Here is a 20559-nt window from a genome sequence, read left to right as displayed (position 1 = left end):
TCTGTGCCTCAGTTACCTCATCTGTAAAATGGGGATTAACTGTGAGCCTCACGTGGGACAACCTGATTACCCTGTATCTACCCCAGCGCTTAGAACAGTGCTCTGCACATAGTAAGCGCTTAACAAATACCAACATTATTATTATTATTACTAAGTGCTGGGGTGAATACCAGCAAATTAGGTTGGACCCAGTCCTTGCCCCACATGGTGCTCACAGTTTCACTCCCCCTTTTACAGATGAGGAAACTAAGGTACAGAGCAGTAAAGTGACTTTCCCAAGGTCACACAGCAGACACGTGGCGGAGCCAGGATCAGAACCCAGGTTCTTTGACTCCAGGGCCCGGACTCTTTCTACTAGGACATGCTGCTTCTCCAACTCTGGTTCTAATCCTGGGTTCTGCTTTGTGATTTTGGGCAAATTGCTTAACTTCTCTGTGCCCGTTTCCTCATTGGTAAAATGGGGATTCAGTGCCTCTTCCCCCTCCTCCTTAGACTGTGAACCCCACAGTGGAAAGAGCCTGGGCCTGGAAGTCAGAAAACTTGGGTTCTAATCCCGGCTCTGCCACGTGTCTGCTGTGTGACTTTGCGCAAGTCCCCTCATCTGTAAAATGAAGATTAAGATTGTGAGCCCCACGTGGGACAACCTGATCACTTGTATCTACCCCAGTGCTTAGAACAGTGCTTGCTACATAGCAAGCACTTAACAAATACCACAGTTATCATTTTTATTATTGCATAGTAAGCACTTAAAATACCATAGTTATGATTATTAATATTACGGCAATGCAGGGAAAACTGCCTGAGCACGGCAGTTGGGAGAAGAAGGCAGAGACTTCCATTTCCCCTCTGTGGCTCGCCTGCTCTCATCACATCCCTTCTTGCCCCTAGGTGCCCAACTATCAACTGGATGGTGTCTCACTGGCTATGGTCGGGTTTCACCCCAATATCATCAGCTCCTGAACCTGCAATTTGTTTTGGGGCGGGGGGGGTCCCCTAAATAGACGGGTTTTAATGGAAAGCAGGATAGCTCTAAGTCAATTTCTTCCAAGAGCTTTCTCAGGCTACTTCTGAGATTAATCAAAGATTTGTAAAATATACGATCCCACTATCGACAAAATGACAGATGAAACTCCAGCCCGATCCAGCTCCCGCCCAAACCCGCTGTGCTTTATTTGACTTTTACGGCGAGTTTATAATAAGCTGATGAAAGGCCAATCTAAAGGGTACTATGTTTCAGGTTTTGAGAATCAGACTTCACACTTCATGTAACTCACTGATGTGATTTCCAGAAGACGTGCAGTTTTAAGAGAGAAAAGAAAGGGCCTTTAATCAACCCACACTTGAAATGAAGAAGTGTTCTTCTCTCGGACTTACCTTGTAGAAGTTAGCAAGGTGTTTCTTCCTAACTGTCTCTAGTTCACCCTGGGAATACCTGAGTCTTGTCTGAGTCCCTAGGGCCAGAGCCTGGATTTGTTTCAGATCCACTTCCTTCCGTTTTATCTTCATCAGTTCCTAAGGGGTTGAGAGGAGAAGGCACATGAGGGTCAAGACCAATCCCGATCAATCTCGAGTGAGGGGCACTGATCTGGCAGCCCCACGCAGGACAGTGAAGCGGCATGGCCTACCACAAAGAGCACCAGCCTGGGAGTCAGAAGGACCTGGGTTCGAATCCTGACTCCGCCAAGTGTCTGCCATGTGACCTTGGGGAATTCACTTCACTTCTCTGGGCCTCAGCTGCCTTATCTGTAAAGTGGGGATTAAGACTGTGAGCTCTCCTTTTACCTACTCTATGGATCCACTGCCAGACCGACTGCAGACGGAGGTGGGGCGTTCTGGGAGAAGTGTGTCCACGGCTACGGGTCGGAGACGACTCGACAGCATAAGACAAGACAAGACCCCAGGACTTACTACAGGGTCTGACACAGAGCAAGCCCTTACAGAATACCATAACACAAGCAAACAAAAAACCTGATTATCTTGTAACTACCCCAGCACTTAGAACAGAGCTTGACACATAGTAAGGGTTTAACAAATGCCATAATAATGATTAACCTCTCCATTTTAGCCCCCCAATTTCCCCCTCCAGGTGCCTGATTTATGGGGGAGTGGGGAGCAGAGGCCTGGGAGAACATGACCAATGTGTTTGAGCATCTATTTTACAGAATGATTATTACTACAATCGGAAGATGAGGTGCAAATATTCACAAGGAGTCTTTGATGGTGTCAATACTTGTTGAACCTACAGATGTTTCGAACTTCTGTTCTTCAAAAACTCCAGAAAAAAGCACCGAAGAAGTTGTTTGTCATTGTGGGCAGGGAACGGAACTACCAACTCTTGTCGTGTCGTCATCTCCCAAATGCTTAGCATAGTGCTCTGCACCGGGTAAGCACTCAGTAAGTACCACTGATTGGACAATTAAGAGTTCTCTCCTATAACGCTCAAATTCTCATTTGGAATTGTTGGACCTCCGCTAATGAGGTGCAAGGATCTCAAAAACTCCACAGATAACAATAGTTAACCACAAAAGGACGCGTCAGGAAGGGCAAACCCCTAAGCTATGAAAAAAGTAGAGGGAGGGTTTTATTTCTGGTTGTGATTGTTTCGTTTGACAGCTGCCCTCACTATACCAACCCCAAATCCAGTAGTAGTAGTCGTGGAAGCGCCTATTTGGTTCAGTGCATGACACTAGAGGCGTGGGGAGTACGGGATAACAAAATGGCATGTTTCCTGCCCACAGAGAGATTCCACTCGAACTGGGGAGGCAGATGTCATTGGGGAAGTCAAAAATACATAAGGTGGTCAGATATGAAAGAGAAGAAAGCCTCTTCTCTTCCTTTTCAATTTTGGTTGAGTTGACCCACCTTTAGTTCCATAATTAGTTGGTCTCTTCTCTCTTTTAGTGTGTTCATTTCCTTTTCATCCCAGCATCTCGCTTTATATTTTAAATCACTTGACCCTCCGGAAATGACCCCAGATTTCAAAAACAACGTTCCATCAAGAGCCACGGTCTGAAATGGAAAAGATATCGGAACCGCTAAGATTCCTGACACCAACACGGTACAGAAAAGCAAGAAAGCGTGCCCGACCCTGGAATATAGCAATTTTCACCGCTAAGTGGTTGCCACAGCAAAAATATCAGTAAGTTGAATTCAGCAGCGCTCTTAGTGTTTGTAAGAGTAAATTCGGAGAAGATGAACGTCCCTCAAGCAAAATACTGGCAACAGACAAATCAGGTCAAGGCAAGGATTTTGCTAAATCCAGTTTACAATGACCGCCAGAAACAGAGAGGAAATATCCTCTTGTGCTGTTAATAAACTGGAATTCATATCGCGTATTTCTTCCCCAGAACCAAAAGAGCTTTCAGATCTAATTGAAGTCTGCAACATCCTACTAAAAAGGAGGCAGAAGCTTCAAGATTCTGTCACCGCCATACTCTGCAACATGGCTAGGAGAAATAAAAGTCAATCAACCACTGGCATTTACGAATGCTTACTGCGTGCAGAGCATTACACCAAGTGCTTAGAAGAACTCGCTAGCATCTCTCTAATATGGAACAAGACTACAGATTTCCATAAGGGATGCCCTATATCATTATTTGCAAGAAGGGCATTTCTGTTTCTTTTAGAGAGGAATGAGGTTTGTGTGTTGCTAATGTTCCGTCTTAAGCAGGATGCCTAATTCTAACCTTTCATTCATTCAATCGTATTTATTGAGCGCTTACTGTGTGCAGAGCACCGTACTAAGGGTTTGGAAAGTACAGTTCAGCAACAGATAGAGATGATCCCTACCCATCAACGGTATTGTGGCTAGAGCATGGGCCTGGGAGTCAGAAGGTCATGGGTTCTAATCCCGGCTCCTTCACTTGTCTGCTCTGTGCCCTTGGGAAAGTCACTTCACTTGTCTGGGCTTCAGTTACCTCATGAATAATATGGGGATTGACACTGTGAGCTCAAGGTGGGACAAGGTTGCTTGTACCCACCCCAGTGCTTGGTACAGTGCCTGGCACATTGTGAGAGCTTAACAAATACCAGAATTATATTATTACAAGAGTCCAGCACCCACCCAAGGGGTCCACCCACAGTTCAAGAACCAGAAAGATCTTACTATTGCAGGAAGAGTGGTGAGGTACACAGCGAAGGGAATTGGGGTGAGGCACAGTTGGGAGAGATCAAACCGCAGGAGCAGAATGACAGGAGAGCGAAGAGGGAAATCGAGACACATCACTGCCAAAGGGAAAACCAGCAGACTTCCCCATTCATCCCAGGGGACAGGGTTTCCCCAGCCCATTGTTCGGGAGAGTTCTCTTGATAACTGCTCCCTTTAGAGCTCCTTTCTTCTGGGATTCAATCAATCGCATTTATTGAGCACATACCTTTCACCGAGCAGCATCCTGAGTGCTTGAGAGAGAGTACAATATGAGAGAGTTGGCAGACATGTTCCCTGACCAATCAGTCCATCAATCTATGGTATTTATTGAGCACTTATTGAGGGCAGAGCACTGTACTTAGAGCTTTGGGAGAGTCTGATACAGCAGAGTGGGTAGATGCATTCCCTACCCACAGCGAGCTTCCAATTTAGAGGGGCGGGCTGGGGGGAAAGGTGGCAATGCTGGACAGATTCTTCTTCTTTTCCTTCTCCTCCTCCTTCTTATTCTTTGGTCTGACTCACCCTCCAGAGTTCCAGGGGGGCTTGCAGGGGTGTTGATGGTGGGGGGAGAGGGAGGTCTCTTCCCTAGTCTCCGCGCAGACCCTACCCCGACGAGACATCACCTCAAGCGTGCAGAGGTGACCAACTCTGTTCTATTGTACTCTCCCAAGCATCTAGTACAGTGCTCTTCAATCAATCAATCAATGATATTTACTGAGTGCTTACTATGTTCGAAGCACTGTACTAAGCGGTTGGGAGAGTACCATACAACAGAATCAGCAGACACGTTCATCTACCCGTACGAAGCGCTCAATACATGACTACTGACTGACAGATTGAGTGCCGGGGGCCAGGCCCCCAAACCCCAACTTCTCACTGGGGCTAGATGTTTGGGGTGGAAAGGTACTCAGAGAGAATCCTTTGATCTTTGGAACGACTAGCGGGAAATAAAGTCGACAGAGAGACCTATGTCGGCAAGCAAAAGTTTAAAAGTGCTTAGCTGCCCGGAAGGGGAGGGGCCAGTGGTCTGGAATGAGGGGGCTAGCGTTGGAGGGGAGGGGTCAGCAGTCTGGAAGGGAGGGACTAGCAGGCTGGAGGGGAGGGGCTAGTGGCCGGGAGGGGTTCCTGGGCTAGAGGGCAGATGCTAGGCAGAAGGCTCCAGCGGGCTGGTCTGTGAGGGATTTGAATAGTGAAGAATTAGATCCACTACAGAATGCTACCCAAATTGTTTACTTACTCTTTGGAGACTTGTGGTCATTATAAAAACGATTCCATTAAAAAATAAACTAAGGGACTGAAGACTTTAAAATAACGAGGAGCAAGAAACCTACATGCATTACCCAATCGAAGCTGGAACATTTTGTTTGAAAAGGTCTTCGCCTAAAGAGAATGGATGTTTTAGGAAACATCTGTAAACAAATCAAATTTTAAGTTGCCTCCGACGTGCGTCCCGACAACGCGCCTGGTGGACAAAGCAGAAACCCGCGAGGTGCGGCCGCGGTCTCTTACTTTGAGCCGCTCCGGCCCGTGGAATGCGATGCGTCTCGCTTCTTCCAACGTCTCACACACGAGACCGTTGCCACAGACGAACTGAATGACCTTCTTCAGCTGGGGAGAAGGGGTCTGAACAACATCGATGACCATTTTGGATCCTTTAATCTCCCTCAATCGTTCATTGATTGGCTTGATCTGAAAAGTCAACAGGAAGTCTGAGGAACGAAGGACGCTCACGTGCAAGACCTCATCCCGGACTGGACACCATCAAAACGGACAACTCCTTCACATCCCTTTTTCTTAGCGGGGCCCGACCGCACAAGGTGATTTGAAAGCTTGTGGACTGTAGTGAGTCAAGGCCACGAGGAAGACAAAAGGTTTGGGTGGGTACCGGGTTTGGCGCCAGCTAGCCAAGCCAATCTGGCTAGCGTTTCAGCCCTTGGCCGGGGCCTCAACGGCCAAGCCCGCTGCAGCAGGCTGAGGCGTCCCGGCTTCTGGAGGTGGATGGGGGGGCCTCGGCTCCTTCCCCCGAGCAGTCTTGGGCCCCACGCTGCCCCCCTACACCGTGAGGAAAGAAGAGAGGGAGGGAGGGAACGTGGGCCAGGCGACCTGGTCCGGTGGCCTCTGACTCCAGGGTGCATGGAGACCCAAGCCACACAGGAAAGGCACGCGGCGCGGCCTAGTGGATACAGCAGAGGACCCGGGTTCTAATCCCGGCTCCACCACTTATCCACTGTGGGACCTTAGGCAAATCACTTCACTTCTCTGGGCCTCAGTTCCCTCGCCTAGAAAATGGGGATTAGGACTGTGAGCCCCATGACGGACAAGGACTGTGTCCAACACTCTGATCTTGTAATCTATTCCAGCGCTTAGTACAGTGCCTGGCACACGGTGAGCCCTTAACAGATACCACAATCATTACTATTATTATTATTAAAACTACAATGAAAGCGGCAGTGACTGGGCAGCTTCCCGGACTCCCAGAAAGACCTAGTAAAAAGCCCCGATACCTCAGAGTGTTTGCTGTTGCTCCCCAGCCCCTCCTCGGCCCACGTTATCCAACTGCTGTGATCCGACATCCCCGCGCCCCCGTCGCTATCACGAACGGCGGGATTCTTACATCGAGGTAGTCCAGGGCAAGGAACGTCTCCGGCTCAGCTCTTTCCTCCTTCAGGAACCGAATGCACTCCCTCGCTATCTTTTCCGAGGTCACGACGATGGCGTTGATGAATCTGCCGAAGACCTTCGTCACGGCCAGCTGATATTTCTTGTGAATGGGGTGGCACAGATCCAGCAGTCTTCCGAACTATGGCGGTGCCCCAGAAGACAGAACCACCCACGCAGTGAGAATGAGTCTGCAAGTTAATGCTCTCAATTTTAACCAAGCCGCTAGTGAACCAGGAGCACTTTCCCTGAGAAGAAGCACGGTGTAGTGGATAGAGAACGGGCCTGGGAGTCAGAAGGTCATGGCTTCTAATCCCGGCTCTGCCACTTGCCTGCTGTGTGACCTTGGGCGAGTCACTTCATTTCTCTGGGCCTCAGCTCCCTCATCTGTAAAATGGGGATTATGAGCCCCAGGTGGAATAGGAACTGTTTCCAACCTGATTTGTTTGTCGCCAACCCAGCGCTTAGAACAGTTCTTGGCACAGAGTAAGCACTTAAACAAACACCACATTATTATTATAGTTCTCTTAAACTGCCCGGTTGCTTGTCTGTGCATTGATTATTCACTGACCACTTCCTTCAGCCCTGGCCGGACATGGGCCCGAGCAATGGGCCAGCAGAGAGCCGGGCACGGCAACGTGACTTGGAAATGATCGGAGCAGGAAATTAGCCTCCCCGCTCTTAGAAAAGATGATCGGAATGTGTCACGGACACAGTCACACGGGGGACAAATAGTGGATAGAGCTGAAACATGCCCAGGTTTACCACCCGTGCATCCCTGAGGGAGGGCAGGGAGGCGATTTCTGTGCCATCTTCATTTAAACATCCTCCCCTTGGGTGGAGCTGTCTGCCTCCCTTGGCTCCATGTGAGACTCGGGATTAACCCTCATCTCTCTCTCTCTACGGTCTGCAAAGACGCTTAACTAGACAAAGCAATGGGAAGGCATGCCCACTTTTTCACCTCTCCTAATTATTTTTGCCTTTCTTTCGTAAACATCTCCAGTCACTTTCCCGAAACGTAACTGAATGTCTGATTTCCAGTCCCTGCACACACGTTCAGCAAACTTCCCAGCTGGGCCCAATTCCCCTGACCTAGACCTTTCTTGTCACATTAGAATGGCAAAGGAGATTTTGGTTCTATTTAAATTAAATAGAATTCAATTTCCATTTAAAAGAGAAGCAGTGTGGCCTGCTGGGTAGAGCAGGGGGCTGGGAATCAGAAGGGCCTTAGTTCTAATCCCAGATCCACCACTTGTCTGCTGCGTGACCTTGGGCAAGTCACTTCACTTCTCCAAGCCCCAAAGCACTTATGGTCACATCAGTAATTTATGGATTTCTATTAATGTCTGTCTCCCTCTCTAGACTGGAAGCTCACTATGGACAGGGAATGTGTTTATTGTTATATTGTACTCTCCCAAGCGCTTAGTACAGTGCTTTGCACACAGTAAGCGCTCACTAAATATAACTGAATGAATGAACGAATGAATGAATTCTCCAGGCCTCAGTTCCCTCATTTGCAAAATGGGGATTAAGACTTTGAGCCCCCTGTGGGATGGAGACTGTGTCCAACCCAATTTATCTATTCCAGCACTTAGTACAGTGCCTGTACATAGTAAACACTTAACACCGTAAAAAAACAGAATATTACCACAGCATCCGGATAAAGTCTTTTGAGGCCCTCCAGAATCTCAGCTCTCCGTTGCTGGCGCTTTTCCTCGTGGTGATCGATTCGGGCATTCTGCAGTTCCCCAATAGCAAAGTTCAGCTCCTCATTCACTTCAGCCATTCGCAGTTTCGAATTCTCAATTTCAGTAGTTAGGGCTTCTTCTTGTTCTTTTTTCTCTTTCAAACAAGTGCTATAGAGCAAAACGATGTTGGAAAAATGCTAAGGGCAGGTTCAAGCTAGGCACATGTCAATAGCTGGAGAAAGGAAAAACTCAGGGTTTAGGAGACCGAATACAATTTGGGGAAAAAATATCAACTACCTGGGAAATCAGGGTAGGAAAGGATGGACTATTGAAGGACTATCACCAAGCAAAAACCACATAGCCACTGTGCAGTCTGAAAACACTAGATATTTCTTACTGTGCAGCAGGCTCTAACGCAGTCATTTCATTTTCCGCTGGGTTCTTATGGCAATAGAGACCACGATGGCACAAAAGAGTGATATGTGTGGTGAGCAAAAATTAAGCCACGAGATAAATTTTTATCACTTGCAGAAAAGATTTGGACCTCTTCCATATGAGCAAGTCGAAGTTTTGATGATTATGGTATTTCTTTAAGCGCTTCAAGCACTGGTCTAAGCCCCGGGGTAGATACTTCAATCAGGTCGGATGCAGCTCCGTTCCCACAGTCTAAGTAGGAGGGGTGACTAAGTGTTGAACCCCCATTTTACAGATGAGGCACAGAGGAGTGAAGTGACTTGCCCAAGGTCAAACAGCAAGGAAATGGCTGGGATTAGAACCTGCTTCTCTGTCTCTACCCATACCTACACATGATGAAAACAACTTTCACGCATAAACCACCCAAAGCTGCTAACCAAGCACATAATGGAAAACATTTAGACCAAATAATAGAAATGTCATTTTCACTGATTCCTGCACTTACCTGTTGAACCAGGAAAATCTCTAGTGATAGTTTAAATAGTATTTACTAAGCATTTCCTACGTGCAGAGTACTGTACTAAGTGATGGGAGAGAATACACAGAATACACAGAGAAGCAGCCCAGCCTAGCAGACAGAACACAGTGGACAGAACACAGGCCTGGGAGTCAGAAGGCCCTGGGCTGTCTGCTGTGTGACCCTGGGCAAGTCACTTCACTTCCCTGTGCCTCGGTTACCACGGTAGTAAAATGGAGATTAAGACTGTGAATCCCATGTGGGCCTTGGACTGTGTCCAATCTGATTAGTTTGTATCTACTCCAGCACTGAGTACAATACCTGGCACTTAGTAAGTGCTTAACAAATGCAATTTTAAAAAAAGGGGGCAGGAGGGAATTCGACATGGTCTCTGTGCCTTGGGGTCGCAATTCCAACCCAGCGGATCCTGCAGGTTAAGTGGGCATAGAGAGAGCATAGGAGAGCACTAGAGTTGATGCTCAAAGAGACAACGGTTCTCCCAGGCAAAAAGAGAAGAGGGGGTGTTATGGGCAGGGGATGTTTCTGCTAATTCTGTTCTTCTGTAGTCAGTCAACTGTATTTATTGAACATTTACTGTCTGCAGAGCACTGTGCTAAGCACTTGAGAGAGTATATATTATTATATTGTACTTTCCCAAGTGCTTAGTACAGTGCTCTGCAAACAGTAAGAGCTCAATAAATACAATCGATTGACTAACTGGAGGTATTTCCTGGCAGAACTCGATGACATCATGAAGTGGAACCTATGTCAAAAGTTCAGCACTTGATCTCCAAAGAGAATGATCACATATTGTCCACAGAACTTTTCGGTTTTTTAAGTCAGTTCGGCTTCATTTTAGCGTCACACGCCGTTTGGTTACAAATAGGAAGAACTCGGTTATCCAGAATGGTCTCGTATTCAGCCTGGCCTCGGCTCTCCACGGTCGGCCAGCGGAATGTTTCCTGCAATATGTGCACATTCAACTCATCGATTCTTGCCAAATGAGACCGGAAGGAGGGCTTGTTTTTTCTTTATACCTACATGCATATCTTTGCATATTCCTCCAATTTTTCCATGCGCTTTTTCAGATCTTCTATCTGTTCCTTAACTTGTTTTAGAGTCCCCTAAAAATGTCAAATTGAATAGAATTTTTAATCAATTATGGGAACACGAACATGAGTTTATCAATAACACAGGACCTAGATTTTTCACAGTGTTTGAGATTTCTATACTGACCGCTTTCCTAAAGATTCCCCTATTCTATTTGACATATTTTAGAAGACTGAGAAAAGTTAGCTGTACTTTACCTAGGCTGTCATTCCCCACCCAAATATCATTTCAAGACTTCAAACTAAAATTTTAAAAGGAAAATTCTCCAGGCAGCTTAAAAAAAAAACTTCCAATATAGACCGTGGGCTAAAGGTCCAACAATCACAGCAATATTCTTTAGAGATCATCTCCCTTATTGTTCTAAGAAACGTTTGCAGCCAGAGGTTTTTCGTGAGGTGCATTCACGAGCAGGCAGAACCAGGTCCATGGAAAAATGAATGCTCAAACTTCATTGTGAACATACAGTATTTATAACCGTGTCTTTCAGAAACTCCATCGAGAAGAATAATCAAACCTGGACCAAAAAAACAACTATGTTTTTCCCCTTCAACTGGACTGACTACTCTGCTCTCACTGCAGCCTCCGTTTCAACTGAAAGCATGTCTCCTCTTTCCAAACCATCCGGTTTAGTCAATGGGCCAGATGGAAATGGCCCAGCCCGACAGTGCCTTCTTTCCCATAATCCTTAAAACCTCCACTCTGCTAGCTGGAGGGCAACGTGCCGAAAGCGACGGACCACCGCTGTGCTGACCCATGCTCTGGAAACTGCCTTCTGGTTTCCTGTCCCTTTTCTCCTCCCCCAACCACCTAGAGGAAGGAAACCTTCCCTGACTGGCCAGTGTGAGACGAGGCTGGGGCCTGCGGGCTGACCAGATAGGGAAGCAGCCTGGACGCTGACTCGCCCCACCCAGGGGATGGTAGGTCGAGAGCTCTGGGCCGACCCCAGACCTCATCCGGGCTCAGGACATTCTCAGCGCAGAGGACCGGCTGGTGGCGGCCTCAGTAGGATCCATCATGGCTCTGACCTGAACTGCATTCCCCAGAGACTCCCTCATATCCAAGCCCTGATTTGGCCTTAAAATTAATCCCAGTGAAGTGAGTGTTTGGACGAATAATATCCCAGCTTTAACCAGACCTTGGGGGCCACACTGGATGAGGCCAGCCCCTCCACCAGGGCTGGCCAACAGCTTAGCAGTCCCTGGGCAGCGATGGGGGCAAGGTGCCAGAGCCCACCCCGGGGCCAGGGTTCCACGGGCAGTCGCCAATTCACCCGCCCACGGCCCCGTGAGAAGGTGAGTTGGTAGCCGCCTTCTCGTTTCTGATAACGAACCCGCCTACTTTTCCCTTCAAGAAATTTGCTTTCTACGATTCAATCCGCACACTAGAACTCACATTTTCTGTTGAGAATATTACTTTCCAAATTTGATGTTGAAAAAGAATTCTGCGAATTGCATGGAATACATGAAACGGGGAGAGGGTTTTTAGGGCAGCACAAAAGGCCATTTTTCAATATAAGGAATTCTAGATCGCTCGTTCAGATACCTCCACTTCTTCTTGTCTCTTCTGATCAAATGCCATTTTCTCTTCATCAGCTTTCTGCTCCCACTCTAATTTTTCCAGCTGCTGGGCCACCAAAGCCACTTTCTTTCTCACTCGTTCCTTCAGCTCCTTATACTGCTCCAGCTGGATAAACATTACAAATTCACTCAATGTGGCACGAAAGGAAATTCTCAGGGTGTAACATCCCTGGCCAACAGTTCGTTAATCTTATCAGAGTAAACATTTTTGGCAATCTTCACCCACTGAAATAAAGCAGGCATAAAGTGAATATTTCAAGATTTATGTCTTCTAATGCATAAGCCACTTTAGATAAGTCAATGACTTCTTTTCAAACAAAATTCTAACCCAGGGTTTCTGCCAAGATTCTTGAGAAGGGGGTGAGCCAGACCATAAAAAATATCTTAGTGTGTGGCCCAAAAGGAGATGAGGTTGGGGAGAATCTGATATAATCCTTACCTACAAATATTAATCAATCAACCGATCAATCGATGGTAATTATCAAGTGTGTACCGTGTGATGAGCACTATTCTAAAGGCTTAGGAGAGGATAATAGGGCAGAGTTGGTAGACACATTCCCTGCTTACATGGAGATAACAGTCCAGACTGGGGAGACAGCCATCAATATGAGGACAGGGCTTTTGGAAGGAAACTGACTTGATACACATTATCTTACCATTGAAATAAATCATGGTAAATAATAAAAGAGTAGTTAATTAAGGGACACATCAATCAAAAGTATATATTGCACACCTATTGGGTGTAGAAGATCACTATCCTAAAGACTTGGAAGAGTACACTCATTAGTATCGGACATTCAATCGTAATTACTGAGCACTTACTGTGTGCAGAGAACAATACCTCGTACATGACGATCAAGTCAGCAGACACATTCCCTGCCCACAATGAGCTTACAGCCTAGAGGGGGAGATGCTCTACAGCTGTGGAATTAACGCTGTAGGGCTGGGAGGGGGGATGAATAAAGTATCAGGGCAACGCAGAAGGGAGTGGGAGAAGAGGAAAGGAGGGATTAGTCAGGGAAGACCTCTTGGAGGAGAAGAAAGCAGGGAGGGAGGGAGTGGGGGAGGGAGATGCGTCCTGGAACAATGAAAAATGAAGAGGAATCATTTTTCTGACAGGTCTAAGATTTTTGTGGGGGAGGGGGTCACCTGATTTGACTCCAGTTCAACATCTCTTCCTCTGCTTAGCAATTCTTCTTCAATCTGCCTTTCGAACCTCCTCCAAGCTCTCTCTAAGTCATCCAGCTCCATTTTCAGGGCTCTTTCCTCAGCTTCCTGCTTAGCACACTGCTCTTCGGCCTCCCGAATGCCCTCCGACTCCATCTCCAATTTCTTGAGGGCATGAGACGTTTGTTCCTTGGCTTTAATGTACTTAATTTTCCCCCGACTCAACAAGTCCTCTAAAGTCCTAAAAAAGGGAAGCACGCTTATTTGCCGGTTTTATTTCGCGAACACGAAATCCCAAAACAGACATGCAAGTTAAAGGTCAGTCCTGCGCTTTTGCATTCATTAGGCTACCCTCTAGATTCTCCCATCGATGCGCCATACCCCTACCCACAAAGCTGGGTGAAAAAAAAATAACTCACTTGTACTCTTTTTCCATTTGCTGCACCTCTCTGGTTCGCTTCCCAGCTTCCTTTTTCTTGGCTTTCACTACGTCTTCATCATCGGCGAGGCTGTCTTTGATGTTGCTCAGGGCCATATTCTTTTCATCTAGTTGCATGCTTAGAAGTTCGATTTTTTTCTCATTGTGATAAAGCTGAAAAAGCTGCAGCTGTACCTTGTTTCCCTGTAGCTCTTCAAAGAGGACCTGGTATCGCTCGGCCTACAACGGCACAACTGTTTTTCAGAACAAGTGATCTCTGGCCACTGAGAAGGCATTCCTTGTGGAGCCCCCATAATTACCAACAGCGCTTGGCCCGGAATCCCGCCAAATTGTACAATTCCATCGGAAGCAGCAGGATCTTTTTTGGGAAAAGCAATGGCATTGTTTTGGCGTAGACATTTTGTATTCTCCCACATTTAATAATGGGCTCTTAATGGCTACTTAACTGAGTGCTCCTCAAGGAGAAGTGTAGCCTAGAAAGAGTCCAGGCCTGAGAGTCTGCCACTTACCCATGTGACCTTGGGCACGTCACTTCGTTTCTCTATGCCTTGTTTTCCTCATCTGCAAAATGGGAATTCAGTGCCTGTTCTCCCACTTCTTAAACTGTGAGCCCCATGTGGAACAAGGACTGTATCTGATCTGATTAACTTGTATAATAATAATAATGTTGGTATTTGTTAAGCGCTTACTATGGGCAGAGCACTGTTCTAAGCGCTGGGGTAGATACAGGGTAATCAGGTTGTCCCACATGAGGCTCACAGTCTTCATCCCCATTTTACAGATGAGGTAACTGAGGCCCAGAGAAGTGAAGTGACTCGCCCACGGTCACACAGCTGCCAAGTGGCAGCGCCGGGATTTGAACCCATGACCTCTGACTCCCAAGCCCGGGCTCTTTCCACTGAGCCACGCTGATTCTCACCCTTGTATCCACCCCAGCACTTAGATCAGTGTATTTCCACAGAGTGTTTAACAAGTACAATAAGGATTATAATAATGACAATAAGAATGATTTACCACAGTATTTAAAGGAAGAGCAAGTTCTTGATGGCGGCTGAGGAACTGCTGTGCAGGTGCGTCATTTTGCACCTCTTTAAGTTGTCCCCTGTGGCTCCCAGCCTCCCCAAGGAGCCCCCTTCCACCTGAACCCCCACCACCGCACGGCAACCCACTTCCTCAACTGAAGCCCAGGAAGACTTCTGCCCTGAGGGTCACTGCTGTCTCAGCTGGACCCAGGCACTGTTGGACTCTAGAGCAAAGGCTCCATTTAGGCAAAAAGGGGTCAGGATGAATGGATCATATGTCTCCCTGTCCTGGCCCTTCTCTGTCAGTGTGGCTCACAGGTGTCTCAGGGCCTCCTTAGCCTCCTTCTCCTCTGCTTCCTCCTCCTCTAAGGCTTGATTGTGGCCATCACGGTTCCCTGCTGCAATGAAGCACGAAGCCCTCCCTTCCCCAACCTCTTTTACCCTGGAACCTTTGGGGGGAAAGAGCCATGGAGGAAAAAAATGAGCAGAACTGCCACAAGGGAGAAGGTTACGAATTCTGTTTGGTGGTGGGGTGAGCCCGTCCAAATTCGCACAGTTTGTGGGCTGGACTACATGGAGGGTGCACTGCAGGTCTACTTTAGGAAAACATTCTCCCTTCAATTATTTAAATGTTGGCAGTAGAAGTTCCCCGACGCTCTCGACTCGAACCGGGGTTTAAAAATCTTCAAGGTTGGAAGACAATTGAATACTCACCTCTTCCTTCTCTAGTTTGGCATGCTTGCGCTCTGCAGCCACATTCTTTTTCTTGTTGAAATTAAACTGGGCATCTTCTTCTGCCTTTTGCACTTTTTTTTTCTTTGCTTCATAATCTTCACTAAGCTCCCATGAATTGCTAATTTGTTCAAAAAGCTGAGTTCTTTCCTTTGGTTTTTTCATTGCAATCGATTCCACTGTTCCCTGAAAAGAGGGAAAAACATATTAGACCCCACCCTCCGCCCCCAGCATGACGATAATGTACAAATGTTGGGGTCTACACCGTCAAATTGATTCCCTCATCCACTTGCCTGAAAAACCAGACAGTTCCTGGCTTTGCTTATTATGCCAATTTTTTCCAATTCTGCGGCGTAAGCAGAACGACTGACATGGTTATCGTTGAAGCGAAACTCTGAACAGTCCCCTGTAATAAAGATTGAGTGTCAGTTAGTCTAAATGCTAAATAGTGATGTAGTTAGCCAGTCAAATTTTACTATGGAAGGGTTTTTCTAAACCATTTTTGTTTACTAAAGCAGTTTTGCCATAACTGTAAAGTGGCCAAATACAGAAGTGAGTAACTGATATACAGTTACGGTCTCAGATTTTTCTGGAATTAATCTTTGCTAAAATATGCAGGTTAGAAAAGTAGTAATGTACACTGCCTCATTCGGTACATTAGTTAGCACGCTAAGATCAAACAGAAATTCTTTACCATTGGCTTCAAGGCTCTCGATCAGCTCCTCACACACTTCCAGCCACCACCCATTTACCGCCGCATCAAGCAGAAATTCCTGATGAGACTGTAAGCTCGTAGTGGGCAGGGTACGTGTTTAACAACTCTGTTGTATTGCACTCTCCCTGCCTATCAATCGATTGCTTATATTGAGTGCCTACTGCGTGGAGGGCATTGTATTAAGCGCTTGGTACAGTCACGCTTAGGACAGCGCCAGCACTCCCTAGCGCGGTGAGTGCTCAATCGATACGATCGATTGACTGGGTTCCGGGCTGGCGACCAACCTCTATCTTCCATTCCGGTTCTCATCGCCCGCTCCATCCTAGCTTGTGTCCTTTGACCCAATCAACGTCTCACTGGACTTTGCTCGAGAGTGTCGCCACCTCCAGCCCCTTGTTCTGACCATCCCTACTGCCTGAAACCCCTTCCCCACTTATAATCTGCCATCCCCTAGCTCTCCCCCATCCTAAAAGTCTCGGTTTGTTTTTTTTTAAAAAGCCCACCTTCTCCAGGAAGCCCTCCCTGATGATAATTCCCTCCACCTCAAGCTATTTCATCCAGAGCAGTAACTATCTGCACCCATCCTCAGCCTTTATTTAGGTAATATATAGTCTATGTTTGCATGTGCTCTGATTCCCCATTTCACTGTAAACTGCGCCTCGAGGGTAGAGGCTGAGTCATTTACTTCTAAGCCACGTAAAGGCTCGGCCCAGAGTTGGAGAAATACCATTGCTGGATTGATCGATGGACGTGGGGAGCAATTAGACGTAAGGGGCTCGGATAATACACAGACTGGAAGATCTGACCTTGGAGAATGACGAGTTGGTTTTGACTGTGTGTGCTGGAAGACGATAAACCCCACTGCCCAGCTTTTCAATTACAACTGGTGAGGCTTCACAGAGTAACTAGAGCTGTCTCGTCTGCAGCCCACGGGGACTTAGATGAGCTAGGTTCATTAAGTCTCGGGAACCGTTACCCGTCATCCAAAAAAGCTTTGGGGAATTCTGGGCACTGCTGTCCTATCTGGAGACAGATGGCTAGAGTAGATTGCTTCCTCTTGGCCTCTTCCGATCATTTACTGAGTGCTGTGTGCAGAGCACTGAACTGAGCGCTTGCATTGCTTTCAGCTCCATGATGTTACATCATAATACTCTTTTGCATTTTTTAATGGCATTTCTTAAACAGTTACAATGTGCCTGGCAGTGTACTAAGCGCTGGGGTCGGTACACACTATTCAGGTTGGAAACAGTCCCCGTACCACAAGGGGCTCACAGACTTAATCCCCATTTTACAGATGAGGGAACTGAGGCACCATGAAGTGACTTGCCCTCGGTTCCACAGCAGGCACGACAGAGCCGGGTTTAGAACCCAGGTCCTTCTATCTTCCAGCGCTTTTTCCGTTAGGCCACGCTGCTTTGCCAATTTTTTTTTTCATTGGCCTTTGTATTCAAAGATGACAGGACTGAAACTTAAATAGCCCCAGCACTATTTATTGAATCTCTACCGTCCGTGTCCAGAACCCTGTCCTAGGTGCTTGAGAGCACTTAATAAAAATGGAAGCTCAGGTCATTGACTCAGGGGGCTTTACCCCTTTAAAGTGGAGAGGTGGAAAAGGCCAGCACGGGGCCAACAATTCTTTGTACCAACACTGCCCAGAGATCATTCCCCATTCCACTGATGGACTTGTTTGCTCTTCTGAATCTCACAATTCTCTAATTCCGGTGTAGGAGGGAAAAAGTAGCAAATCTGTCCTGCCTCCTTGCTTCCCAAGAGAAAGAATCCCCAGAAACAGGGAGGCGGGATGCAGAGCAAACTGTTTTCAGAGTCTCGGGGGTATTTCTAGGAAAGGCTAGAATCATGGTGTACGTTCCTAGCATGCTGGAAACATACTACATATACTAAACCACTCTCCAGGCTTGGGTCATCTTCCTAGGTAATCTACTTTTTTAATGGATTTTTATTCAATCACATTTATTGAACACTTACTGTGTATAGAGCACTGTACTAGGTGCTTAGTATTTGTTAAGCTCCTTATTGTGTGCCAGGCACTGTACTAAGCAGCGTGGCTCAGTGGAAAGAGCCTGGGCTTTGGAGTCAGAGGTCATGGGTTCGACTCCCGGCTCTGCTACTTGCCAGCTGTGTGACTGTGGGCAAGTCACTTAACTTCTCTGTGCCTCAGTTACCTCATCTGTAAAATGGGGATTAACTTGAGCCTTATGTGGGACAGCCTGATTACCCTGTATCTCCCCCCGCGCTTAGAACAGTGTTCTGCACATAGTAAGTGCTTAACAAATACCAACATTATTATTATTAAGCGCTGCGGTGGCTGCATGCTAATCAGGTTGGGCACAGTCCATCCCACATGGGGCTCACAGTCTTAATTCCCATTTTAGAGAGGAAGGAACTGAAGCACAGACAAGTGAAGTGATTTGCCCAAGCTCCCTCCGCAGATAAGTGGTTAAGCCAGGATTAGAACCCAGGTCCTTCTCCCAGGCCCAGGCTATATCCGCTAGACCACACTGCTAAGTGATGTATCTCCCTTAGAATCTCACTGTATTTCTAAATACTAACAGAGAGATTCAGTTACTCTTCTCCTCTTTCTTTCTTCCTTATGCTTCTCACCAGAATGTTTAATTTTCGAGAGAGAAATTTCTGGGCTCACAAAATAAATTACAACTTTCTGGCTTTGCCTCAGGACCATTTTGTGATTCTAACGCTATGATGTAATCCTAAGTGCCAACTTTTCACTGAGAGCACGGGGGCAAAAGATAAGTTCTGGGGGGAACCCACCATTTTGGGCTTTCTCAGCCCTGGTATTCATTCAGTCGTATTTATTGAGTGCTTACTGGGCAGAGCACTGTACCAAGCACTTGGTATGAGCATGGCTAGCTGGGGGGCCCAGTGCCCTCATATCTGTGAATGCAGTCCCAAGTAAAAAGTACCTTATTGACCTTGACATTTCCATTATAACTCTTAATTTTGGAGAATGTCAATCAATAGTATTTATTGAGCCCTCACTGTGTGCAGAACACTGCAAGAAGCACTCGGGAGAGTCCAATGTAACGGAGATGGTAGACCCATTCCTACCCACAACGATCCTACAGTCCTAGCAAATATCATTTAAATAATGCTTTTAAATGTTTGAGCCATAAAGTAGAGAGAAGCTATAGAATATGAAGAACGTTTACCATGGATAATTCTGGAAAATGTTTTCTCTTCTCCGTTTTCTTCAATATACACAACTTTCACACTTGCAGTAGTAGAGACAGGCTTCCCAATATGTGCTCCGTGAATAAGCTCCTGGATACGTTTGACTCTTAAATTAGCTGTTCTTTCTCCCATCACAAAACTAAGTGCGTCCATTACATTTGACTTTCCTGGGGGGGGGGGGGGGGGGGGGGGGGGGAGGGCGAAAGGGGTAGAAAAAGGGAAAAGTATTTATTGGTTCAAAACATTCTGGAGGTCTCGGGTCCTGCAGTGTCTGCTGTTGTTAAGGACGATTCAAAAACTCTTCCTAGCTTCGAAGTCTTCTTGAATACAAATCTCCTCTAAATGGCCTTCACCAACTAGGCCCTCATTTCTTCGCCCACTCTCTTCCGCCTCGCCCTTAAGTCTAAATCACAGTCTAAGTAGAAGGGAGAAGAGGTATCGAATCCCCACGTTGCAGTTGAGGAAACTGAGGTCCAGAAAACACAGCAGGCAAGTGGTGGGGTCAGAATTAGAACCCAGATCCTCTGGCTCCCAGATCTGTGCTTTAACCATTCTCCCAAGAGCTTCATATTTTTATTTCATGGTATTTATAAAGTGCTTACTATCCCAGCTCTGCCACTTGTCAGCTGTGTGACTGTGGGCGAGTCACTTCACTGAGCCTCAGTTCCCCCATCTGTAAAATGGGGATGAAGACTGTGAGCCTCACGTGGGACAACCTGATGACCCTGTATCTCCCCCAGCGCTCAGAACAGGGCTCTGCACATAGTAAGCGCTTAACAGATACCAACATTATTATTATAATTATTATGGGTCAAGCACTGTACGGAGGTACAGCACTGTACGGCAGAGGTGGATCAAAGTTGGACACGGTCCATGTCCCACACGGTGCTCACATCACCCACTACCTTCGGCTTCAAGGAGCCTCTGATCAGTTTGGGGATTCACCTCCTAGGAGCTGAAGGAGGGTGCATGGCCTATTGAAAAAGGCACTGGGTGGTGAGACTTGAAAAGCTGGGTCTAATCGCAGAAGAGAGGGAGGGGAATGCACACAGAGGGGTGTAAGGAGGGGTCTAGACGGTGAGCTCCCTTTAGACTGTGAGCTCCTGGTGGGCAGGGGTTGTCGCTCTTTATTGTTGCAGTGTACTCTCCCAAGGGCTCAGTAC

General features: G+C 46.9%; 1 protein-coding gene across 1 annotated transcript in view; it reads right to left on the bottom strand.

The window, feature by feature from the left end:
- Positions 1-20559, bottom strand: part of SMC1B (structural maintenance of chromosomes 1B) — a 40539-nt gene that overhangs the window by 17698 nt on the left and 2282 nt on the right. The window contains exons 2-13 of the mRNA XM_029079367.2: positions 19375-19563; positions 15765-15877; positions 15454-15657; positions 13698-13936; positions 13261-13519; positions 12077-12217; positions 10466-10548; positions 8454-8661; positions 6762-6947; positions 5657-5836; positions 2863-3009; positions 1375-1512 (exon numbers count right to left, since the gene is read on the bottom strand). Coding sequence (XP_028935200.1) covers positions 1375-1512; positions 2863-3009; positions 5657-5836; positions 6762-6947; positions 8454-8661; positions 10466-10548; positions 12077-12217; positions 13261-13519; positions 13698-13936; positions 15454-15657; positions 15765-15877; positions 19375-19563 — 2087 coding nt within the window. The remainder of the gene's footprint in view (positions 1-1374; positions 1513-2862; positions 3010-5656; positions 5837-6761; positions 6948-8453; positions 8662-10465; positions 10549-12076; positions 12218-13260; positions 13520-13697; positions 13937-15453; positions 15658-15764; positions 15878-19374; positions 19564-20559) is intronic.

This window comes from Ornithorhynchus anatinus, chromosome 14 (genome assembly GCF_004115215.2).
Source record: "Ornithorhynchus anatinus isolate Pmale09 chromosome 14, mOrnAna1.pri.v4, whole genome shotgun sequence".
Taxonomy (NCBI): Eukaryota; Metazoa; Chordata; class Mammalia; order Monotremata; family Ornithorhynchidae; genus Ornithorhynchus; species Ornithorhynchus anatinus.
The sequence above is the reverse complement of the archived record's forward strand: the minus strand, read 5'-3'. Positions and strand labels throughout refer to the sequence as shown.